Below are 26,874 nucleotides of genomic sequence, written 5' to 3'. Positions count from 1 at the left end.
AAGTCAAAGGAACACACACGAGTCCTCATCCAGGAGTCAGCAGTTTCAAGCTCTTGGGTGTCAACATATATGGCGATCTACTCTGGGCCCAACACATTGATACAGCACGAAGAAGATGCATCATTGGCTAACTTTCATTTGGAGTTTGAGGCAATTTGGTGCGTCATCAAACACTCCAACAAATCTCCTCAGATGTATCATGGAGATCATTGTAACTGACTGCATCACTGGAGAGGCCACTGCACAAGATCGGAAAAAGCTCCATCAACCTCAGCCAGTTCCATCACGAGCACTAGCCTCCCCAGCATCAAGGACACCTTCAAAAGGTGAAGCTTCAAAAAGACAGCATCCATCATTAAGGACCTGCATCACCCAGAACATCTTTTTACTACCAGAGAGGAGGTATAGAAGCATGAAGACACACCCTCAATATTTTTGGAACAGTTTCTTCCCCTCCACCATCAGATCCCTGAATGGACATGAAGCCCTGAACACTATCTCACTATTTTTGCTTTCTTTTCGCACTACTTATTTAATTAATTTTATATATATTTCTTATTATAATTTATAGTATTTTTATGTATTGCATTGTACTGCTGCTGGAAAGCCACAAATTTCATGACCTGCGTCAGTGATATTAAACTTGTCTTGGATTCATGTTCTGAACAGCACATAGCAGCTAACTTCTCAACCCTACACAAAACACAGCAATTGGCACACACTGCAAGCACAACTTGTGTTAAAGGCAACAGCATATGAAATCCTTCTCTCCAACATTAATAGCCTCACAGGAAGGTAAACTAACTGACACAGAAAACACAATGACATCTCAAAATAGATCAAAGGACATTTAAAAGCAGTTCAGTATTCCTCCTAAGTGACTGCAACAGATAGAAGGGCAGAATTAGTATAAATCACTTCAGAAAAATTCTCTCTTTATTCTGCAACCATACACAACCACCATGGGGCCATGCTTAACAAAGCAAAGGGTAAACTTCATTATGATTGGGGTACAAAAGATAAATCTCTTCCTATAATTGCATGCCTGTCAGGAGTTTGTACATTCTCTCCGTGACTGCATAGGTTTCCGCCGGGTGCTCTGTATTCCCCCCAAAGACGTATCAGTTGATAGGTTATTTGGTCTTTTATTATTATTAAAGCATCTTCAGATAGAATAGCTGCTTTCTCCTTATCATTAACCAGGCATTTTGATCCCTTTGAGGTTCTTGGACATAAATTTCAATGGACTACAAGTTACCAAGGGAAGTCTTTTGCTACTAACTTTATATCTGAGATGTTGATATTTAAATAGCACTTTCAAGTTAGTCCCCATTACATGACATCTCAGTTGCAGAAATAATACAAGTGGCCTCCTCCTCCTATTGTCTTGTGTATACATGAACAGCTTTGCTCTTCCCATTTAAAGAAAAATATTGTTTCACTGGAGATGATTCCAAATAGAAATGGGAGTAGACTATTAATCCCTGAGATTGCTCTACCAGGTATTCCTTATCCACTTCTCTGCCACTGCCCAATAACCCTTGACTCCCATCTATCTCCCAACTTTAAATATACACAGGCCACCTTTCCTACAACTCTCTGTGCTAAAGAATTACACAAATGTTCAAACCACTGACTCAAAGAAATTCTTTGTCATCTCCATGTTATGATTGAACTCTGACTTGATACTAAACAATCTAACAAATTTCTCCTGATGTACCATTGGAAGAACCCTGGCTGTTGCATCATGGTCTGGTACAGCAATTCTAATCAGCAGGAGTGCAGAGTGTAGTGGATTCTGCCCAATACATCACAGGCACATGCCTCCCGCCATTGGTACTATCTACAGGGAAGCATTGCCTCCAAAAGACAACATCCACCAAAGATCCCCACCATCTGGGCAACGACATCTTTTCACAGCTACCACTGAGCAGAAGGTACAGAAGCCTGAAATCCCACACCACCAGTTCAAGAACAGTGACTTCCCTTCAACCATTTAGCAAAATCCTAATCACTGCAGTTTAGCAACACTATAACAACTTTGATCTCTTTCTATTAAAGTGGACTTTGCTCTTTTTTGTTCTAATTGTGTTCTTTCATGGATCATTTACGTTCTGAGTATAAATTTATGTACCTATCCTGCAAACTCAGGTTCCTATTGGAAATATCATCCCAATAATTACCTGTGCAGCTCACTAAGAATCTTTCAGTAAGTTTGCCTCTCCCCGTTCTAAACTCCAATGTGTCAAATCACCAACCTATTTACTTAAATACTTATTGAGTTACAGGGAAGAATAGGCCCTTTGCGCCACCAGCAATCCCCAGATTTAATCCCAGCCTAATCACAGGGCAACTTACAATGACAAATTAACCGACCAACTGGTATGTCTTTGGACCGTGGGAGGAAACAGGAGCACCTGCAGGAAACCCATGCAGTCATGAGGAGAACATTCAATTCCCTTACAGGCAGATGCAGGACTTCCTCCATTCCTTGGCTCATCCAAATATTCACTTTTCATACCTCCTCTTCCACCTGATTCAATCTGCTCAACATCCCTCTCTTATCACGATCACCCACCACCCCCCACCCCCATCACCACCAGCCTCTGTTTCTACCTTCCCCCTCCTGTCTCCCAACTTGGCTCCATCTGGCCAATTTTGCCTCCCACATCTGTCCCCACCAGCTTCTGTCTCAATATTCCCCTTTCCTACCAGGCTGTATCAGCCCACAATCTAGCACCTCACCTGGTTTCACTTATCACCTGTCAGGTGTCGGCCTCACTCCTCCCTCTCACCTCTTTACATTCACCATCTTCCCTCCACACTCCCAGTGCTGATGCAGGGTCTCTACCCGAAACGTCGACCACCCCCCTTGTTTCACGGGTGCTGCTGTCCTCCAGCGGTTCACGTGCTAATAGACACTCACCTTGTTCTTCTGATTTAGAGGTTCAATGGTTAATGAGTCCACACCGATGTCGACAATCAAACCCATCTGGAATCCATCTAGGGGGTGTGGGGCCCACACAGCCTTCCCATCCTCCATGGTGTCACTTGGAAACTACACACGACTCTCTAGTTGAAAAAGAAAGTGAACATAAGTTTAATCATTCCTTTAAAAGAACATAATATACAACTTACAAAATGAGTGACAATTTAATTGTTCTGTTTTACTTATTGCAGTTCCTCAGACCTCATTAGAGACAGTCCAGAAAGTAAAACAAAACACGGGGATCTAAGGGAAGAACATGTAGAATGAGAAACACAAGAGATTCTGCAGATGATGGAAATCCAGACACGTGCAGGCACACAAAGCGCTGGAACAAATCAGCAAGTCGGGCAGCATCCATGGAGAGGAATAAACAGTCGACGTTTCGGACCGAGACCCTTCACCAAGACTGGAAAGGAAAGGGGAAGAGAGACCAGAAACGCTCCATGGATGCTGCCTTGCCTGCTGAGTTCCTCCAGCACTGTGCGTCAGTCTGAAAGATGGATGCGACACTGAAGAGTGAGTGCCAGTCCGTGGCTGAGGCTCTGAGCCAGGTGATGAGAAGAGTGCACAGGTGCACCTCAAACCCCCTGCTCTACTCACTTTATACTTGTGACTGAGGCTAGGCACAGCTCCAATGCCATATTTAAGTTTGCTGACGACACCACTGCCACTGGCTGAATCAGAGGTGATGATGAATCAGCAAACACTGGGGGGTTGGGGGAGAGAATTAAAAATCTGGCAGAGTGGTGCCACGACAACAACCTCTCACTCAATGTCAACAAGACCAAGGAGCTGATTACTGACTTTAGGAGGAGGAAACCAGTCCTCTTCAGATGATCAGAGGTGGAGAGGGTCAGCAACTTTAAATTCCTCGGCACAGTCATATCAGATCTGTCTTGAGCCTAGCCCGCAAATACCATCACGAAGAAAGCACGGCAACACCTCTACTTTCTTAGAAGTTTCCAAAGTTTCATGTCATTTAAAAATTTTGACAAATTTCTGTAGATGAGCCCTGGAGAGTATTCTGACTCGTTGCATTACGCCCTGGTATGGAAACACCAACAGCCTTGAATTGAAAAGCCTCCAGAAAGATACAGCCCAGTCCATCATAGGTAAAGTCCTCCCCACCATTGAGCACATATACATAAAGCACCATTGTATGAAAGCAGCATCCCTCAACAAGGACCTCCACCATCCAGGCCATGCTCTCTTCTCGCTGCTGTCATCCGGGAGGAGGTACAGGAGCCTCAAGACTCATACTACCAGGTTTAAGAACAGTTATTACCCCTCAACCATCAGGCTCTTGAACCAAAGGAGACAACTTCACTCATCCCAATATTGAATTGTTCCCACAACCTATGGACACACTTTCAAGGACTCTTCATCTCATGTTCTCTATATTTACAAACGTTTGTAGATTAGATTAGATTATGAAGACACACAGTCCTCTTTTACTGTCATTTAGTAATGCCTGTATTAAGAAATGATACAATATTTCCTCCAGTGTGATATCACAAAACACAGGACAGACCAAGACTGAAAACAAAAACTAACAAAACCACATAATTATAACATATAGTTACAACAGTGCAACAATACCATAACTTGATGAAGAAGTCCATGAGCACAGTAAAAGTTCAAAGTCTCTCAAATGTCCGACATCTCACTCAGACGGGAGAAGGAAGAAAAACTCTCCCTGCCATACCCGACCACGGTCCGACTCTGAGGCATCCAAAAACTTCGAGCTCTGATCAGCTCTCCGACACCGAGTACCATCTCTATCTGAGCGATTCGACCTCCCTCTCGGTCGCCAACAGCAGGCAAAGCCGGGGATTTTGAGGCCTACCCTCCGAAAGATTCCCGACCGCGCAGTAACGACAGCAGCGAACGAGCGTTTCAGAAATTTTCCCAGATGTTCCTCTGTGCTTTTTCCATCAAATCAGAAATTGACAACGGCCCCTATTTAACAGATACAATACCATTTTCACCAGAGGGCTGTGCACGCACGGCACACTGCTTCTCCTCTCCTCCTCAATAGATTTATTGCTTATTTATAGTTATTAACATAGAACAAAGTATACAGGAACATGTCCTTCTGTCCACAATGTTGTACCAATTAAATTTGCAATCAAATGGCTAAATGAACTAACCTCTGCTGCCTACACAATGTCTTTATCCTTTATCCCAGTTCCTCACATTCACAAGCCTATCTAAACATCTCTTAAGAGTCTCTAATGTTTCTGTCACATCCATCATCCCAAGCAGTGTGTTCCAGGCACCCACTGTACAGTGTAAAAACAAGTACCCTCACATCTCCTTTGAACTTAATCCCCCTCACCTTCAATGCATATCCTCTGGTATTAGACTTAAAGTTGGTCCTTAAATTATTATGTTTTGGTTTAATTATTTTTTCTTTTTTGTATTCACACTGTTTGCTGTCTTTTGCACTTTGGTTGTTTTGTCCATCTTGAGTGCATTTTTTTATCATTTATTCTATTGCACTTATCTGTATTTAGTGTGAATGCCTGCAAGAAAATTAATCTCAGGGTTGTGTACCTGACATATGTATTTTGATAATAAATTCAAACTTTTGAAGATGATCTTGAACACATAGGCACCTAGTCTTGTAAAGGGATAACTTCAACAGGAAAATGAGAGAGTTCTGCTTCTTTGCAAAGTAACTTACCACTACTGTACATCCACCCAAGATAGCAAAAGCAGCTTTAGTTTAACAAGGCAGTCAAAAAACGTCACCAAGAATGTGGTACTTGTCCTATGTTGCATTTCAAGTAACAAACTTGTTATTTATAGGGAAAAAATCATGGAAGTCATCCACTAAATTCCTTCCGAGTCCTCTCCCCAACCACAAACTTCTACCACACCACACAGCGGAAGATAAACTGTCTGTTGTGACCACTGGCTCGACCACAGTCCTCAGCGTACATGCCACAACTCCAGAATCCAGAGATGAAGAAGATCTATAAATACCCTGGGCCACATCCAAATAGAGACAGGCTGGTTATCCTGGTTGTCTTCAAAGGCAGCTTTAGAAAAGACACAAAACTCTGCTAAGCTGATTAGCAGAACAGGAGTGGAGAATGTCAACACCAATGCAGTGCACCCCTGAAAAAACACTTGGAGCAACCAACACCCCCATTTCACCAGAAGCACAGCTACAGGGTACATCGTCAAAACCTCCAAATCCAGGTGTTGGCCCACAACAGACTGCAGGGATGTGTGTATCACTTGCACCATGACGCACTGCCAAAGCTTGGGGCAGCACAGTGCAACTAGCGGGTCTAATACCGCACAGCTCCAATGATCCGGGTTCCATAATGACCTTGATTGTGCTCTCCCTGGATCTCCCGGTTACCAGCCATTTTAATTCTCTACCCCACTCCCACACCAACACGTCTTCCTCAGCCTCCACTACCAAGATGAAGCTAAACAATCTAGAATCACCGCACCTCATAGTCTGCCATGGTAGTCTACAACCTGCTGGTATAAAACTTACCTCGCTGTCCCTTTTCTCCATTGCCTCTTTATCTGCCTCTATCATTCCGCTCTCCATCAGCCCATCACCCAAACACTCCTCCCACTGTTCTCTCCTATCAGATTCCATCTTCTTCACCTCTTGGTCACTTCCACCCGTCATCTCCCAGCTTCTGATGACATACCCACTCTCTGCTCCTCCACCTGCCTATCACACCCCTCACCTGGATCCACCTATCACCTGCTGGTTCTTGCCCCATTGCTAACACCAGTTTCTTTATACATTTTTACAACATTGAATCATAGTGGATTTAATTTGGCATTTTTAACACTGATCAAAAGAAAAGATCTTGTGCCAATGTGAAAACAAATTGGTCTAAATTTATTACAATTATTAAACACAAAATAATTATTGCCTGATTACTCACCCCTTTCAAGTCAGTATTTAGCAGATGCACCTTGGCAGCAATTACAGCCTTGACTGTGTAGATAGGTTTAATCAGCTTTGCACATCTGGACACTGTAATGTTTCCCCATCCCCAGAGCATGATGCAGCCACCACCATGCTTCACGGTACGGGTGGTGTGTTTTTGATGAAGTGCAGTGTTTAACATGCCAAACATAGCATTTAGTCTGATGGCCAAAGAGCTCAATTTTGGTTTCATCAGACCATAGAACTTTCTTCCAGATGACTTCAGAGTCTCTCACATGCCTTCTAACAAACTCTAGCCAAGATTCCATGCCAGTTTTTTTTCCAACAGTGGCTTTCTCTTTGCCACTCTCCCATAAAGCTGCAATTGGTGAAGCACCTGGGCAACAGTTGTTATATGCGCAGTCTCTCTCAGCTCAGCCACTGAAGCTTGTAACTCCTCCAGAGTTGACATAGGTCTCTTGGTGGCCTCCTTCACCAGTCCCCTTCTTGCATGGTCACTCAGTTTTTGAGGACTGCCTACTCTAGGCAGATTTATAGCTGAGCCATGTTCTTTCCATTTCTTGATGAATGACTTAACTGTGCTCTGGGGGTATTCAGTGACTTGGAAATTTTCTTGTATCCATCTCCTGCCTTGTGCTTTTCAATAGCCTTTTCGCAGTGTTGCCTGGACTGTTCTTTTGTCTTCATGTGTAGCTTTTGCCAGGATACTGACTCACCAGCAGTTGGACCTTCCAGATACATGTGTATCTTTACTACAATCAATTGACTGTACACAGGTCTCCACAAACAGATCTCCATTTAACTAATTATGTGACTTCTAAAACCAGTGATGATTTGGTGTGTTGTATCACAGGGTGTGAATACATGCAATCAATTATTTTGTGTTTTACATTTGTAATTAATGTAGATCACTTTATAATGATCTGTTTTCACTTTGACACAAGAGTATTTTTTCTGTTGATCAGTGCCAAAAAAAAAAGCTGAATTAAATCCACTGTGATTTAATGCTGTAAAACAATAAAAAGGAAGACTTCTGGTGGGGGGGGGGGGAATGGAGTGTGTGCGTGTATCTTATGTTTTATTTATAATATATTTTTAATACATAAAATTAAATTGAATAAGTAGTGCAAAAAGAGAGAGCAAAAATAGTGAGGTACTGTTCAAGGGGTTCTTTATCCAGTCAAAAATCTAATGGTAGAGGGGAAGAAGCTGTTTCTAACATGCTGAGTATGTGTCTTCAGGCTCCTGTACCTCCCTCTCTGGTGGTGATAATGAGAAGAGGGCTTGTCCTGGGTGGTGAAGGTCTTTAATGATGGATGTCGCCTCTTTGAGGCATCAGCTTCCTCAATGGTGGGGCAGCTTCGTGCCCATGAAGGGGTGTGGCTGTGTTTACAACCTTCTGTCACTTTTTCCGATCCTGTGCTCTCCATACCAAATGGTGACGTAACCAGTTCGAATGCTCTCCACGGTTCATAGATCTGTAGAAACTGCAGCTTTAGTTGCAGCAATGTCAAACTATCTGTGCCTGACTACTAAGGGGTGGCTGGGTGCAATACAGTTTATATAATAATGATATTCTGGTATTTCAAGAAAGCAGTAAAATTATAGAGCCACATATTCCAGTGCTGGGGGGCGGGGTGGAGATGCGTCGCTACCAAAGGTGTAAAGTGCTCCTTCCCTCCACTGGCATGAAGGTCACCCTTGGGCAAGGTGTAGCACCTGCTTAGCCCCCGATAGGGTCACGTGAAACCATGGGAGCAGGTGGTGGATGGTCGTGTGAGCAGCTGGTGCAGATCACAAGTCCTGGTTATGTGACCACTGACGCCAGGTAGAGAATCTCCAAAGAGTACCCATAATGGCTGGGGTCACCCATCTTGTAAAGACACTGCCCAGAAGGCGGCAACGGCAAAGCACTTCTGTAGAAAAATTTGCCAAGAATAGTCATGATCATGGAAAGACCATGATTGCCCACGACACATGACACAGCACATAACAAATAGAATTCCAGTGGCAGCAATTAGGCGTAAAGAGCTCTAATACCTCAGCTTAACCAGCACTCTCCTGTTTGCCTGACAGGCCTGCATCTTACGAGCTCCAGCATATTCAGCATTTCCTGTTCTATGTACAGCAACAGCGTGAGAGAAAGCTATGGCCAAAATGTACTAGTACCGATGTGTCCCAATTAACCAGATTTCACTGCATTGTAAAATCAAGCAGAATCCAAACTTTCATTGAAATATGTCTTAAAATCCTGAATCAATTACATCTGCACTGTCGTTTTGCACCTGGAAATAAAAACTGAACAACATACAGTGAGTTTGACCAATTGTCTTCTTAACCCAAATTCCAATTAGTTATCAATGAGTCGACTTGCAAGCGCATACCATAAAGTCCTACAGTAGGGAGCAAGCTGAAACGAGTCCTCCCACCTCTGGTTCAATTCAAACCACAGGACTTGCACACAAACAAGCACTCAACATGAAATAACACAAATCAAGCCCTCTTCAGTGAACTTGAAAAACCTTTCCAACTGCAAGGAAGCCAGTAAACTCAACTCCATCTCCCAAACATTGGGAGCACAAGGTCTAAAGCTATTAAAATCAATCCTACTACAGAACTATAAATTGCCAAGCAAGATGAGAAGATTTTCTTACTCAGACTTACTGGAACAACACAGCGGGCAGAGCGCTAAAATGAAAATGAAAACGAAAACTTGAGCTGCACTTGTAGCCAGAATGGAGACATTCAGAGAAGCAAATGGATTGATCTACACTCAATCCATGGTTTCCCAAACTAATACAAATGGTCTCAGTTGCAACAAGTATTGGCTACTGAATATATTGTACCAGCTCTCCTCAGCTTAATGAAATGTCAGGCAAATGAGAGCAGGAAGGATTGATGATGCAAGTTGACAGACCATTTATGAAACAACTTTGTTCAATTAGCAAAGGTTATGCCAATCTTCCAGTTGTCCTTGTCTTTCACTTTCCAGTCCTTTCCCATTCTTATCTAGTCTTCAGCCTCCTTTATTGTTCCAACATTTGACAGAAAATCAAGGAACTACCTACCCTGCATCCTCTTACTAGGCACATTACAGGCTTCTACACTCAACAATTCATTCAAGAATTTCAGATAAGCAACAATCTTACTTTTGCATCACACAACCCTTTTTAGTAATTTCTAATTATTTGTCTTCTCCCAATTACAGTTCCTCCAGATCCACCTTCTACCTCCTTTAACCTTCTACCTTCTTTCACCTCTCCATCACACTCCTTTTGCTCTGCAATCTCCCCCCTCCTCACCAAATTTCAGAGCAGGGAGTTCCCTCTGCTCCTCCCCACCTTCCACAACTGGGACCAGCTCTGAACTCAACTTGGTACAGTTGGCCTTTCAGAACTGGACCAGGTATCCCTTGTTACGACATGAGGCTAACCAGTAACAATGCAAAACTCTGAGCTAATCACCGATTACCAGAAATAACACAATTAACAGAAAAATGCATATTTCACATCTTCATCAAGTTTTCATCAAAGATTCATATTATCCAAGCTTACGGAAGGGATTTCTTCACCAAGTAATGAAATTCAGAATTCTATAGCAAAAGCACTGTGGAGGCTCCACTACTGTGCCTATTCAAAGCAGATGCATAGAATTTTGGAAGTGATAGCTTCCTGATCCTATTGAATGGCAAAGCAGCCACAATGGTCATGGCAGCCTCCTCCTGCTCCTGGTTCCAATGCTGTTACGAGACACTCTGGGGTCTCACTCTATAACTGTGCAAATTACTCGGACTGCAAGCCTGAGAAAGTGCTACAACATCAGAGGGGTCACAGTTCAGATCATCTAGACTGATCATCCACCATAGGACTGACAGTCTGGCCCTCTCAAAACCGCCCAACTCTGCAATGAGTCTTTAAACCAAAATTCCAAAACCTTATGGGTTCAGACAGAGGAGCTTACACCCTATTTCAGTGAACACCAGAAGGTCGGTCCCAGGCATTCACTAGAGGGAAGGTCCCAGGCATTCACTAAAGCACTAAGTCAGTGTCATGTGAATTTCTGTGGACAGGTAGTCACAAGGTGGGAACCCTTGTGCATGAAGTACAATAATAACCAGGCCTCTGCATTTCTGTCAAGTAACCCTGAAGCACTTGGAGATGGTGAAGCTGTGAAAGGCACAAATTCAAGTCATTCTTTCACTCCTCCTGTGAATCATTTCGTTTGCAAGGAGGGTGGTAAATCTGTGGGAATTCATTACCACAGAGGGCTGTGGAGGCTAAGTCACTGTTTATATTCAAAACAGAGGCTGATAGGTTCTTGATCAGTGAGGGTGTGTAAGATTATGGGAAGAAGGCAGAAGAGTGGGGTTGAAAGGGTAATAATAATGTCGTGACGGAAAGGCGGAGCAGACTCAATGGGCCGAATGGCCTAATTCTGCTCCTATGTCTTATGGAATCAGCATAATGACGACTGATACCAGCTTTGGTGGATGGACCAGCTAACTTCCAGACCACAAAACTAAACCAAACTCAAACATCAAGAGCTCTGCCCTGGGTAAGCTTTGCACTTGATCTATTTATTTGGGATACGGCACAGAATAAGCTCTTCCAGCCCTTCGAGCCAGATGCCCAGCAAACCGGGTTCATGAGTTCAATTTTATTCTCAAACTACATACATGTCACCTTGGGATTCATTTTCTTGCAGGCATACTCAATAAATCTATAGAATAACCATAACAGACTATCAAAAACAGCCCAACTACAGCACTCAACCAGCGTTCAGAGAACAAGCTGGGCAAATACCAAAATTGGAAATAATAAATAAATAAGCAATAAATATCGAGAAAATGAGATGAAGAGTTCTTGACAGGGAGTCCATTGGTCATGGGAACATTGCAATAATGGGGCAAGTGAAGTTATCCCTGAGCCAAATCACAGGACAATGTACAACGACCAATTAACCTACCAGTCTTTGGATTGCGGGAGGAAACCAGAGCACCCGGAGGAAACCCACGGGGTCATGGGAAGAACATACACACTTATTTAATGCAAAAAGACAGGGGAAAAAAGGAAAATAGTGAGGTAGTGCACATGGGTTCATTGCCCGTTCTGAAATCTGATGGCAGAGGGGAAGTTGCTCCTGAAACACTGAGTGTGTCTTTCACTGTATCTCAGTAGAGAAACAATAATAAACCAATTTACCTACATCTTGTGCTTCAGTTCTGTTCTCTACCCACCCTTCCATATTGATCAAATGAGACCTTTCTCTCAAGCCTCAGGTGCTGGACGCTCAAACATGCTAGCTGATTATAAAGCTTGGCTATCTTCTGTCAGACAATTTCTGCTTTTTAGACCTCAGCTTTGAGAAACTCATCTCATTTGCTCAAAACAGAAGATCAAGGTATTAATATTCTCTGCAGGTGCAGATAACAGAGGAGAATAGTGAGGTGGTTTCCCATGCAAATACCAACAAACATTCAAAGGGTCAAATTACAAAATTACACAGCAGAAAAGGAGCCCATTACCCCTACAGTCCCTCACTGAAAGAGACTTGAAGTCAGTTCACAACTCTGCTCTTTCCCCTTTCCTAAATTTCTGCTGGACGTGCAGCTAACACACTTGCAGGCAATGTATTCCAATAGCTAGCTGTGTAAAAATAATTCTCAACTCCAGCAACAATGTCCAACCCCCCCCCTTCCCCCCCAGCCACCCACGCAACTTCAAGCTACTTTGCTAATGATTTGAATTGAGTCTTCTGACGACTGGGTCTCCCAAATGCGTCCTCTTTATCAGATCCGGTCAAAAGCACGTCAAAACAAAGTGCCAACTGTGAAAAGAGTTATAAGATATGCAGATTGGAGTTCATGAGGTGGAGCGTAACACAGGAAGTAGCAAAGGCAAACAGCTGGGAAATAATGGTGCACTGTATTAGCCCTGAGTACACAACAGCAGAGAGAATGCCTGCTGGATCCCATCCACTTTACTTGGATCAACAAATAAGCAACAAGTAGGCACAGTTAAATAAAATCATTTGTCATTTTCCTGCCAGCTCCAAGCCAACCCCATCATAAACATAAATTTTTTATAAAGAGAAATAGGTGTACTCTTTTCTAAAAATAAGCAATTTTCAACAGATGCCCAGACTAATATCTTGGAAGGCAGCATCAACATCTCCCTAATGTACAAGATACAAGGCACCTGCCCTCTAAATTAAATCATCGCTGCCGCATGAAACCTGTGAAATTAGACGGCCATGTTACTGTGCTTCCATTTGCAACTTCGGGCCAAGAGTGCCAAAGGAGCAAACGTCAACTGAAGATCGTTCATTCAGATCCTGATGGAGCAGGTTCAAAATCTTGCGATTCAGACTTGGCTTTTCTCCCCACTCCTCTTTCTCCGAGCAAAATATTCAGGATTTCATCTGCTCTCAAAGTCATGAATGGGTTTTAAAGCACTATTGAAGTACTGACATTTCAGGACAGTCATACATTGGAAATAGAAACCAATAACAATTTCATGCTAATCAGAATCTCATGGGGATGGAAGAATAATATACGAGATAAAACATCTGTACTGTGTTCCAGTGTATTGTGTATCAGTATTACAAGCTTTTAATGCAATCACCACAGCAGCACATGGTAACTTGCCCACTAATTTATGACAGCTGTGAATATTAGAGTAATGAAACCACCAACCTGAAGTTGGAGAGGCTTACAGCGCCCAATACCTTGAGGTCATTAACAGTACAGAATTTCCTGATGGGAAATTTACAACAGGGTTCCTTTCAACCACAGTGTGAGGACATATTCCTTTGTTTTACAATGATAATACCTTGTCCCTAATTGAAGTCCAACTGTACTTTAGTTGCAATAAAAGGCAAAGATATACGTTTGTGTAATAAAGACACTATAAGGATAGGAACAGAATTAGGCCATTCGGCCCATTGAGTCTGCTCTGCCATTCTATCATGGCTGATTTATTATCCCTCTCAACCCCATTCTCCTGCCTTCTTCCCATAACCTTTGACGCTCTGATTAATTAAGAACCTATCAACCTCCGCCTTAAAATACACCCGACGACTTGGCCTACACAGCTGCCTGTGGCACACCATCAAAAAGCAACCAGGCAGAGGAGTCGTTACGGGAGCAAGCAAAAGCCGCTTGGAAGAAAAGTTAAAACTGAACAAATTCAAACAAAAAAAAATTAAAGAAAATTAACTAAACTGGGCCTATTTGTTGATGTTAACAATCTGATCCTCTGTGCAACAGCCCTCGGATATCTCGGCTGTAACTTTATATACAGAATCAGACTCGCTTGCCGCCGCAAAGCAAAATCTGCAGATAGTGCTATAGACCACCACAGCTAAGAAACAGGCAGTTCAGCCAAGCTAGACTGTGCTGAATCATTAATCTGTCTGGTCCCATCACCCTGCACCCAGACCGTACCCTCACCTGTCCATGTTCATACCCAAACGTCTCTATAATATTGAAATCGACCCCGCATCCACCACTTCCGCTGGTAGCTCATTCCACTCACTCACCACCCCGAGTGAAATAGTTCCCCCCTTCAACATTTCACCTTTCACACTTAACCCACAACTTCTAGTTGTAGTCTCACCCTACCCCAGTGGAAAAAGCTTGCTTGTATTTACCCTATTGACACCCTTCATATTACAGTATACCTCGATCAAATCTCCCCTCAATTTTCTTTGCTCGAGGGAATAAAATCCTAACCTCTTCAACCTCTCCCTGGAACTGAAGTCTTCAAATCCTGGCCACATCCATGTAAATTTTCTCCACACTCTTTCAATCTTATTTTCATCTTTCCTGCAGGGAGATGACCAAGACTGCACACAATACACAAAGTTAGGCTCACCAATGTCTTATACAATTTCAGCATAGCATCCTGTACTCAATAATATCCCTCCTCCCTCACTACCAGAGCCCTAAACAGTCCTTCCAGGTGAGGCACTGTATCTGGTGCTCCCGGTGAGGCCTCCTGTATATCGGTGAGACCTAACATAGATTGGGAGACTGCTTCACTGAGCACTGCCAGAAAAAGCGGGATCTCCCAGTGGCCACCCATTTTAATTCCACTTCCCATTCCAACATGTCAGTCCATGGCCTCTTCTACTGTCGCAATGAGGACACATTCAGGTTGGAGGAATAACATCTTATATTCCATCTGGGTAGTCTCCAACCTGATGGTATGAACATTGATTTCTTGAACTTCTGGTAAATGCCCCTCACCACCTTTCACCATTCCCCATTCCCTTTTCCCTCTTTCACCTTAACTCCTTGCCTGCCCATCACCTCCATCTGGTGCTTCTTCCCCTTTTCTTTCTTCCATGGCCTTCTGTCCTCTTCTGTCAGGCTCCCCCATCTTCAGCTCTGTGCCTCTTTCACCAATCAACTTCCCAGCTCTTTACTTTTTCCCTGCACAGCCCGCAGCCCTCTCCCTCCCCAGTTTCACCAACCATCTTGTGTTTCTTCCTCCTCTCCCCCACCTCTAACTCCAACTCCTCATCTTTTCTTCCCCCCAGTCCTGATGAAGGGTCTCAGCCCGAAATGTCGAATGTACTCATTTCCATGGATGCTGAGTTCCTCCAGCATTGTGGGTGTTGCTTGGATGTCCAGCACCTGCAGATTTTCTTTTGCTTGTTCCTGTACTCAATACATTTATTTACTGAAGGCCAATGTGCCGAAAGCCTTCTTTATGACCCTATCTATGTGTGACGTCACTTTCCAGGAATTATGGACCTGTATTCCCAGATCCCTCTGTTTTACCACTCACCGTGTTCAGATCTACCCTGGTTGGTCCTCCCAAAGTACAACACCTCACACGTCTCAATTATATTACATCTGCCATTTTTCAGCTGCTATTATCCATGCTAGTATCTTTCCTGTAACGGCATTGGTTTTATCTTGTTAAGCAGCCACATGCACAGCACCTTGTCAAAGGCTTTCAGAAAACCACTGACTCTCCTTTGTCTAGCCTGCCCATTATTTCCTCAAAGAATTCCAGCATATTTGTTCAGCAAGGTTTCCTCCTTAGAAAACCATGGTGACTTTGGCCTATTTTATCACATGCCTCCAAGTACTCCAAAACCACATCCTTAATAATAGATTCCAACGTCTTTCCAACCACTGAGATTTGGCTAACTGGCCTATAATTTCTTTTCTTCTGCCTCCCTCCCATCTTAAAGAATGGAGTGACATTTGCAGTTTTCCAGTCCTCAGGAACCATTCTAGAATATATTGATTTGTGAAAGATCAGTACTGATGTCTTCACAATCTTTTCAGCTACTTCTTTCAGAATCCTGGGTGAGTCATCTGGTCCAGGTGACTTACCTACCAGACTTTTTTAACTTCCCAAGCACCATCTCCTTAGTAATAGCAACAACACTCACTTCTGCCCCCTGGCACTCTCACGTTTCTGCCATACTGCTGGTGTCCTCCACAGCGAATATGCATAAAATACTTTTCAGTTCATCCACCATTTGTCTCCCATTACTACTACTCCGCCATCATTTTCCAGTGGTCCAATATCCATATTCGTTTCACTTCTACTCTTTCTATATCTCTGAAAAAAAACTTTTGGTATCCTCTTTTATATTATTGACCAGCTTCAGTTCCTATTTCATCTTTTCTCTCTTTATGGTTTTTCTTTAAGTTGCCTTGTTGATTTTTTTTTAAAGCATCACAAACCTCCACCTTCCCAGTAATTTTTGCTACATTATATGTCCTCACTTTTGCTTTTATGTTGTCTTTGACTCCCTTGTCAGACACGGTTAACTTATCCTCCCTTTAGAATACTTCATCTTTGGGATGTATCCTTCCTGTGCATTCTGGATAACTCCCAAAAGCACCAGCCACTGCTGTTCTACTGTCATCCCTGCTAGTGTCCCCTTCCAATCAACTTTGGCCAGCTCCTCTTTCATACCTCCATAATTCCCTTTCCCTTTACTTCACTGTAATATTGATACATGATTTCAGCTTCTCCTTCTCAAACTGCAGGGTGAATTTTATCATATTATGGTCACAGACTCCTAAGGGTTCCTTTACCTCAACTCCTTGATCAAATTTGGCTTATTACACAACACCCAATCCAGAATTGCCTTTTCCTGGTAGGCTCAACCACAAGCTGCTCTAAAAAGCCATCTTGTGGGCACTCTACAATTATCAGCACCAACCAATTAGTTTAAACCACCTCCACAAAAGCTCCAGCTAACCTGTTCGCAAGGATATTGATCCCCCTCAGGTTCAGGTGTAACCCATCCTTTTCATACAGGTCATACCTTCTTCAGAAGAGATCCCAATGATCCAGAAATCTAAAACCCTGCCCCAATTCTTCAGCCACGTATTCATCCTCCATTTCATCCTATTCTTGCCCTCACTGGCACACGGCACAGTCAGCAATTCCGATATTACTACTCTGGAGGGCTTGCTTTTCAGCTTTCTGCCTAACTCCCGATATTCTCTTTTCAGGACCTCCTCCCTTTTCTTACCCATATGTTTGGTACTAATTCGTACCACCTTTAGAATGCCTTGGACCCCGATCAGAGACATCCCTGACCCTGGGACCTTGGCAGCAACACACCACCTGAGTATCTCTTTCTCATCCACAAAATCTGCATTCTCCTCCCCCTCACTATCACATTCCTCTTTCACCTTCCCCCCCACCTCTCTTCTGAGCCACAGAAATAGACTCAGTGCCAAAGACACTACGATTTCCCCCGAAAGGTTGTTCCCCCCCCACCCCCCCAAGAGTATCCAAAGCAGTATACTTATTATTGAGGGGAACGGCCACGGGGGTACTCTGCACTGGCGGCCCATTCCCTTACCCTCTCCTGACAGTCACCCAGGTTCATGCCCCCTGCAACTTAGGGGTGACTACGTTCCTGTAGCTCCCATCTTTCACCTCATTTTCCTATGAGCCAAAGTTCACATAGTTGCAGTTCCATTTCTACAACACAGTCTCGAAGGAGCAGCAGTTTGATGCACTCTGTGCAGATTAAGTTATCGGGGAGATTTCTCAGAGTTCCCACATCGCACACAAAGAAAATACCACTTCCTCCAGACCCATTCTCACTGCATTAGCTATATATTAACAGAAAAGACACTTACTAGAAACTTAGAGCCTCCAGCTATGCATGCCCAAGCCTGCTGAACCAAAGCCGGACCACTCTAACACTGGCTCTCTCCAACAATGGCTGCTCCACTTACACCTCTTTTTCTTTATTGGCTCTGCACTGACTGCAGCTCACCAACAAAGAAGCGAAAAGTGCCCAAGCTCTTTTTAAATCTCAGGCTCCAACACCAAAGAATTACCTCTCACACTAACTGCAGCCCACTGAAAAAAAACACCTACAAGGAAGCACCATTCATCATCAAGGGCCCCCACTATCCGAGGCCATGTTCCCTTCTCACTGCTGCCATTGGGAAGGAGGCGTGGGAGCCTTGCATCCCACACTACGAGGTTCAGGAACAGTTATTATCCTCCAGCCATCAGACTCCTGAACCAGCAAAGATAATTCACTCACCTCAACACAAAACCTATGGATTCACATTCAGCTCATGTTCTCAGTATTATTTACTTATTATTATTTGTTTTGTTTGTATTTGCAGTTTGTCTTTTGTTCATTGGTTGTTTGTCAGTTTATGTGTGATTTTGCATTGATTCTACTGTATTTCTTTGTTTTGCTGTGAATACCTGCCAGAAAATGAATCAAGGGATGGGGGATGGTGACATATAGGCAATGCAATAATAAATTTACTTTGAAGTCTGAACTCTGTAGAAGAGCTTACTCTGCACATCTCCTTCAAACCTCCTCTCTTCTCATCTTAAAGGCAACTGTGACTGAGGTATTCACTTAAAGAAAAGGCCAACCTGAGGAACAATCTGAAGTTTTATATTAAAACAGACCTGTATTGGATTAAACAAATGAACAAAACATGGAGGCTGAGATACAAGATACTACAGATGCTAGTATCCAGGGGATAAGAAACAAGCTGCTGGAAGCACTCAGTGGGTCAGGCAGCATCTGTGGGAGGAAATGGACAGTCGATACTTTGGGTGGAGACCAAGTGGTTCACCTGACCCAGGGATTCCCGACCCAGGGTCCATGAACCCCTCAGTTAACGGTAGGGGTCCTTGACATAAACAAGATTGGGAGACCCCTGATTTAACTGAAGCCAGTTTAAAGTGAAGGGAACGAATGGACCAAGAACTGGCAAAGTGGTCCCAGATGAGGAAGGGAGAACGGGAAAAGCGAGGATGCTGGGACTGGTCGGTGGAGATGATAAATTGCTGCAGATAATGAAATCTGATAGGAAGGTGGGGCACAGAACCAAATCAGAGCTAGAACACTAAACACAGGAACAGGCCCTTTGGCCCACAGCATTGTGCCTAACCCATTAGGAATCAAATGGCCAACTAAACTAATCCCTTCTGCCTACAAAGTGTCCATATCCTTCCATTTTCCTCACATTCACCTGCCTATATAAATGTCTCTTAAAAATCTCTAATGTATCTGCTTCTACCACTACCTTAGGCAGCACATTCTGTGTAAAAAAAAACATGAGAAGGAACCTCATCACACAGAGGCTAGTGAGGGTGTGGAACAAGCTGCCAGCTTAAGTGGCAGATGCAGGTTCAATTTCAACATTTAAGACAAGTTTGGATTGCTACGTGGATGGGAGGAGTATGAGGACTTGGATCTGGGTACAGGTCAATGGGACCAGGCAGATTAATATTTTTGCATGGTCTCGATGGGTCGAAGACCCTGGTTCTATGCAGTAGTGCTCTAGGAATCTATAATAGACGATCTACATTTCCCCATCCAATGACCCTTTCAGCGCAGCCACATCAAAAAGGAATCTACTACTACTTACTAAAGGACAGCCCAGCATTCAACCTGGTAAGTTTGTTTTCTGAATTTGATCTGTAAGAAATGACACGTTTACAGGTTCTGTTTTGGACATCCTGCATTTCATATCAGGCTCCCCACACGGCATAACAAGGATACATTTCTTCCTGTTTGAGATCATGGTGTCCTGGAAGAATCAAGAACCTTAGAGAGACTCAGTGCTGTATTGCCTTTCATAGCCTCAAATGCTTCAAAGCTCTCGAGTCAATTACTGTCAGAGTCACATCGCGAAGTAACGAGCCCCTCTCATCCATGTCGACCAAGGTGTCCAGCTGAGCTGGTCCCATTTCCCCATGTTTTGGTCCATGTCTCTCTAAATTAGGGGTTCCCAACTTTGTTTTTTGGCAATGAGCCTTACCATTAACCAAGGGGCCCGTCGACTCCAGGTTGGGAACCCCTACTCTAAATCTTCGCTGAGCAGATTTTGAAGTGTACTCTTTCAAAGATAACCAGCAATTTGTCGACAGCAAGCTTCCTCAAAGTGCAATGTTAAGAACTACTTCACTGCCTGTTTCAGTGATGCTTGGGGGTTCAACATTGGTCCAAGCACCAGGAATAGCTGCCCTGGTAATCTTCAAGAATGCCATGAGACCACTTACAGCTACCTACGGCAGTAGGTGAACCTCGGCTTAGCGTATGATCTGAAGCCAGAACTTCTGACAATGTCCCGAATTTGGCAGAGCATGGGAACGGCAAGCCTGGGCTATTAAAGCCATTGTTTGAACTCTTGAGCCTTCCATCTGCGATCTCGGCCTGCTTCCACGGGAGCTACAGCTGACACAGATCAGCTGAGAATGGCACGTGATGAAAGGCTGCTCTTCAAATGAACTGTTCAATAGCTGACTGCCTCTTTTCCCATAAACCAGCAGCAATTTGTTTAGATATCCGTCAGTAAAAACAAATGCTCACAGGCACCAACGCACATCTGTCAACCAGATCCACGTCCCTGCTCTGTTAAAACCATTTGTAATTCTTAACATCCAATAGAAACCAAGCTGCCCTTGCATCATGCTGACAGTGAAGCCCCACTAACATCAAAGGCAGTTTTCCCATCACCCAAGATCTAAAGCATTGCCAACATCCTTGCACCACTTGCAAATTTGCATATATTAAGTCCTGGCAGCCATACAAAACAACTGAAACTCCTATAGGCATTAAAAATGTTTTAAGTACAGTGCCTAAAAAAAGAATTCAGCCGCCAATCTTTTGCTCACATAAATGAGTATTACAACCAGGCATTTTGATCAATTTAACTGAGAATATTTATCACAAGATCATAAAACAAAGGAGCAGAAGTAGGCCATTCGGCCCATTGAGACTGCTCCACTACTTGCTAAACTATTCTCCCATCTGGTTCCAATTTCCAGCTTTTTCCCCATATCCCTTGATACCCTGACTAATTAGATACCTATCAATCTCCTCCTTAAACACCCTCAATGATCGGGCTTCCACAGCTGTATGTGGCAACGAATTCCATAAATCCACGACTCTCTGGCTGAAAAAATTTCTCCTCACCTCTGTTTTAAATGGGTACCCTCTAATTCTAAGACTGTGGTCTCTTGTCCTGGACTCACCCACCAATGGAAGCAGCCTTTCCACATCTACCCTGTCTAACTCTTTCAACATTTGAAATGTTTCTGAGATCCCCTCTCATTCTTCTATACTCTAATGAATACAGTCCAAGAGCCGACAAACGCTCCTCATATGTTAGCTCCTGTATTTCAGGAATCATCCTCGTAAATCTTCTCTGAACTCTCTCCAACATCAGTACATCCTTTCTAAGATAGGGGGCCCAAAACTGCACACAGTATTCCAAATGAGGTCTCACCAGTGCCCCATAGAGCCTCATCAATACTTCCTGACTCTTATACACTATCCCTCTTAAAATGAATGCCAAGAGGATCTGTGAATCAGATGCTTCATCTTTCCCCACAGTACAGCGAAAATTGTAAAGCATGAAAAACTAAAAATACAAGAACTGAAATGTCACCAGTTCAAAAGTATTCATCCCCCCATACTTAGTTGAACTGCCCCTCGCACCTATTACAGCTAGCAGGGTTGAGGCCAAAAGGCTCCACTTTAGTCTCATCCAACCATAAAACTATTATCCACATCTTCACATCAACTTCTAAGTGGCGCTTTACAAAGACTTTATGGGCAAGGACACACTTTGCTTCTGGCCTTGCCACTCTTCCATAAATACCCTCTTTGTGCAGAGCCCCGAAGATTGTGAAGCCATGAACTCCATCTCCAGTTGCAGCTACTCAGTGACTATTAGTGTCACAGTAGCCTCTTTTACAAGTGGCTTTCTTCTCCAGCAACTAAGTTTAGAGGGGCGGCCTGACCTAGGCAGCGTGACTGTGGTTTCATATTTTTCCACGGTGGACTGCACTGCGCTCTGATATACGTTAAGTGCCTTTGAGATGGTCTTGTACCCTTCCCCAGATTTGTGCTTCTCTATTATCATTTCCCTGACTTGCCTTGAATGCTTTTTTGTCTTCATTTTGGCTTGGTCTTTTTGGTTTCATTGACCAGTAAGCGATGGCTCATGACGCAGCAGCCTGCAGGAATATCACACCTGAAACAATATTCCATGATTCAGCCACAACTGCACTCCTCTCCTAATGACCGGCAAAATTGTTTTGCTGCCAAATTTCAAGCAATACAGCTTCCCATTATACTTAGTGCGCCTGTTCTTCATTGTTTTAAAAAGCGAAAGAAATTATTTACTCAAACTAGGTGTAGCTGCATTATTGGCTCATTGAAGATTGAACATTGAATTGAGATAAAATATGTTAGAAACTCTGTTTAAATCACATTCTTTAAAAGTTGTTGCAATATCACATTGAGTTGGCATTAATCCACTTTTCAGTGAGAGGAAATAATTAACCTGTGGCGCAATGTGAACCGTTCAGGAAGTGAGGCCTGAAGTTCTTCCTGGTCGCTGGTACAAGTGAGAAAACGTTTTCCCCTCGCTCACCACGTGATACCTGCTCCTGATGAGGCCAAACCCTACCAATTCATCGCCAAACCCACTGTTTCTCAGCCTTGTTTGGACCAGATAAAGCCATGTGAAGGTTTTTGAATTAATTACTCTTCTAAGCTTCAATTTGGAACAGCAGAAAGCAAGGGGAGTTGAGATTTCTTACTGTCCAGATCACTTTTAGATATAGCAATCTTTCTGCCTTGTGTGGATAAGGGGCATCACTATGACGTAATCAAGTGGAGAGTAAATCACAGACTCTGTTTGACTGATGTTCTATTAATTACATTCTTGAGTGAAGGCAAGAGTGATTGTTTTTAATTCCCCACTTCCCACATCAGGCAGTGGGAAGTGGAACTTTGGGAAAGGTACTGGGATTTGGGATTCCACGCATTACAAGATGCTTTCCAGATAACTCCCAGGCACAGGAATTCAACATTACTTTTAAATCTCATTTAGCGATCAAACTGTCAACAACCTCAGTTGAGAACAGAGGAGAAATTTTACTTTAACTGCACACCTTAGAAATCATTACATTTATTTTCAGTTAGAACCATTTATTTAAATCCAATTATATACCCTATACTCTCCTCGTCAATTATAAATGTCTTACCAGCAATAATACTGAGGAGATTATACCTTTATTTTCTATTCATTTTGTATCACGTCTGAGCAAGTGGGTGTGCAGGAGAACGATTGAGCATGCAAGAGTTGGAACAAGAATGGAAATGTTGGCAGAACTCAGCCAGACAAGCAGTAGCATGTTTAACACTAAGACATAGGAGCAGAATTAGGCCATTTGGCCCATCAAGTCTGTTCCACGAGTCCATCATGGCTGCTTTACTATTCCTCTCAACCCCATTCTTCTGTCTTCTCCCCGTAACCTTTGACATTAAAAGGAAAATCCAGTCAGTATTTTGGGTCAGCTTACCCAAGAGCAAGTCACCCATTTCAAGGAAATCTCATCCTTTCTCATCATGTTTATCTACCCTTTTCACCTCTTCTTTTGAATGCCTTGGTAATGGTCACTAATCACTCTCATCACCCAGACAGTCCAAATCTACAGAGACTTTTTTCTCACACCCCACTCCTTCCCCCAGTGCTGTTCCGAAAACCTGACAGCTCTCCACTCTTCCCTCACTGCTGAGGAAGGGGTCCTGAACCACAACATTAACCATTTTCTCTTGACTGGCTGAGATTTGTCACATCTCCATCTCCTGCATTCTTTTCTTTAGGTTCGAAGTTTCGAACTGCTCCCATTGTGGTCACCCTGGTTGTACCCTATCAGACTTCCCCCTCCTACATTATCTGCAGCTTCTCACAGTTTCTGCCTCCTCTCCGATTCTGATGAAAGATCTTCAACCTGAAATATTAAATGTGCTTCTCTTCCCACAGAGGCTGCCTGAGCTGGATAGTTACAGCATTTTCTGTTTATAAATAACTGCAATATACTTGTCTCAGAGCTCCAAACTATTCTATACAGCTGGCAGCTGTTCCATTTACTCCATGGCTTCTAATGCAAGAAAATACTAATCTTTATATCAAGTCATGGCCGATTTATGAGGGCTCTGTCACACTGCTCTAATTCAGAACAAGTGGCAGCCAAGGAGAGATCGTTGGGGGCGGCCTAGAGTAATGGTGATGGTGCTGGGATGGCAAGCAAATCCAACCAGCAACTGAATGGAAATATGGAAACAAACATAGGCAGGTCCACCAAGCCACAATACAAAGGCAAGGCTTTGCAGGAAAGGCATATATGGGTTGCCATATTGTAGACATGCGCGCACACATACACAGCCCGTTTCTCATACACAGAGTCACACAAGCGCACACACAGGTATACTGACAGACACAGGTACATACACATATACAAACATATGTTAATATATGTATATATTAATATTTAGCTAGTTACACTTAAAATTCTTGTGGTCACTATCTATATCCCCACCCATATATTAATATAACCACAGGAATTCTGCACGTTTTTACAGAACTCAGCGGTAACTTGGTCTTTTACTTGGTTACATTCTCATTAAACATAGATTCTAAAAATCCTCAGTGTTAACTCAATGATTTTCAAATAAAAACATACACATATCCAAAGAAATCTTAACAAACCATTGCCAGAACTCCAATTTCCCAGAGACTGACCCTCCAATAGCTCCCAGAACTTGTACATACTTCAAAGATTCATTATGCCTGTTTTCAATGAAGTGAAAGACTTTTCCCTTCCTCACCAGTTAGACACTACACGTTCTGGTTTACGCATTGTGAAAGAAGAAACTTGGAGTGATGGATTGTTTAAGGCCAAAGGCTACAATTTATTTGAAAACATAAAGCAAAGCTGTCACATAACTGCTCAGCAGAGTGAAATATTCTCACAATGTAACATATTGATCTGTGCAATAAACTGCTGCAAAGGAATAAAAGTTCTCAACTCTCAGCACTCAACTAACTTTTAAATGAGGTTCAATGGTAAAATGTTCATGGGTTATTTATCTGCCTCAGAATTCCCAGAGAGCAGTGCCTTGTCAAATGAAGTGCATTATTTCAGTAAGGACTGAGATGAGGAAAATATGTTAGCTCAGAGGGTGCTGGATCTTTGCAATTATCGACCCAAGAGGGATGTGGATACTTAATCATTGACTTAATTCAAATCATAATTGATAGAATTCTGGATATCAAGGGAACTGAGGATGGTGCAGAAAGATGGCAGTGAGGTGGAACAATCATTGACAGTCGATGTATGATAGAACAGTTTCAAACCATTAAATGGCTGACTCCTGCTTCTACACTGGCACGTACTGAAATAACCACAGCCTTATTAAAGAACAGGTTTATCAAACAAAATTCCCTTTATTAACCCATATCCATGCTTGTCCAGTCTGGCTAATATCTTTTGCGCCCAGTGACAACTTTCTCAATAATAGATAGCAGCACTTTCTCTGCCACCAATGTCCAGCCAACTGGCTGCCCAAAGCTCCAGATTTTTTTAACCCCCCCCCCCACCTTGAAATGGTGTGGATATAATTTTCCAGCCTGCAAAATGTGAAAGATTGTCAAGGTCTTATTGAATGGCAGAGCAAACAGGAGAGACAATGGCCCATCTCCGGATCACATTCTTCTACGTTAACATGATCATGTACAGAAACTGGAATTCCAGTATGCCAGTGCTAGTGGAAGATCCCATAGCACATTGTGAGATCTCTGGAACCCCACTTATCCAAGCAATTCCCATACTTCCGTGGTTGCCCTGGTAGTGTAGCAGTTGGCATGACTCTATTGCAGCTCAGGTGCCGGAGTTCAGAGTTCAATTCCAGCTCTGTCTGGAAGGAGTTTTGTATGTTTTCCCCGTGACCGTGTGGGTTTCTGTCCGGGTGCTCCAGCTTCCTCACACAGTCCAAAGACGTACCGGTTTGTAGGTTAATTGGTCACTGTAAATTGTCCTGACTACTGTTCAGTAGGTGGGTTGCTGGGCAACACAACACATTGCTCCGGAAGGGCCTGTTCCACACTGTAACTCTAATTAAGTAAATAAAAATCAAAGCAGGTTTTCTGCAAGTGACTGTTCTGCAGTCTGAAAAGACTGTTAGCCCATTACCAACTACAAAAAGAAGGCGCCGCCCACTCCCATCCTCCCAGACTGGTTAAACGAGTTCTACTGCAGATGTGACTCTCAAATCACAGTTCAAAGACACCCCCCCCCCCCAGAGTATCCATTCAGCCAGAGCACCACCAATGCCCCACACCCTCTGTTGTCAAGGAAGAGGAGGTAAGGAAGCAAACTATCAAGGCGGCTGCTGGCCCTGGCTCTCTCTCCCCTGCCATATTAAACACTCAGCTATGCAGCTGTCTACAGTCTTCACAGCCATTTTCAACCAGTCACTTAAAACAATGCAGTGTTCCAGCACAGTTCCAGAAATGTGTTATTATTCTAGTCCTCAAAAAACTGAAGGTGACTGGACCAAATGACAACAGGCCATTTGGCAGAATGAAGACTTCTGAAAAGCTGGCAACGTCGTTTCTCAAAACCCATAACTCTGAATT

At 43.2% G+C, this 26,874-nt stretch overlaps 1 protein-coding gene across 4 annotated transcripts in view; it reads right to left on the bottom strand.

Moving 5' to 3' along the window:
• LOC140201573 (unconventional myosin-VI) overlaps positions 1–26,874 on the bottom strand; it is a 265,342-nt gene that overhangs the window by 163,273 nt on the left and 75,195 nt on the right. For all 4 annotated transcript variants that reach the window (XM_072265885.1, XM_072265887.1, XM_072265888.1 and 1 more), the window contains one exon: positions 2,927–3,072. In XM_072265885.1, the coding sequence (XP_072121986.1) occupies positions 2,927–3,043 (117 nt within the window). In that variant the 5' untranslated portion in view covers positions 3,044–3,072. The remainder of the gene's footprint in view (positions 1–2,926; positions 3,073–26,874) is intronic.

The sequence above is a fragment of the Mobula birostris genome, chromosome 8 (genome assembly GCF_030028105.1).
Source record: "Mobula birostris isolate sMobBir1 chromosome 8, sMobBir1.hap1, whole genome shotgun sequence".
NCBI classification, from domain to species: Eukaryota; Metazoa; Chordata; class Chondrichthyes; order Myliobatiformes; family Myliobatidae; genus Mobula; species Mobula birostris.
This window is presented reverse-complemented; position numbering and strand designations above follow the sequence as displayed.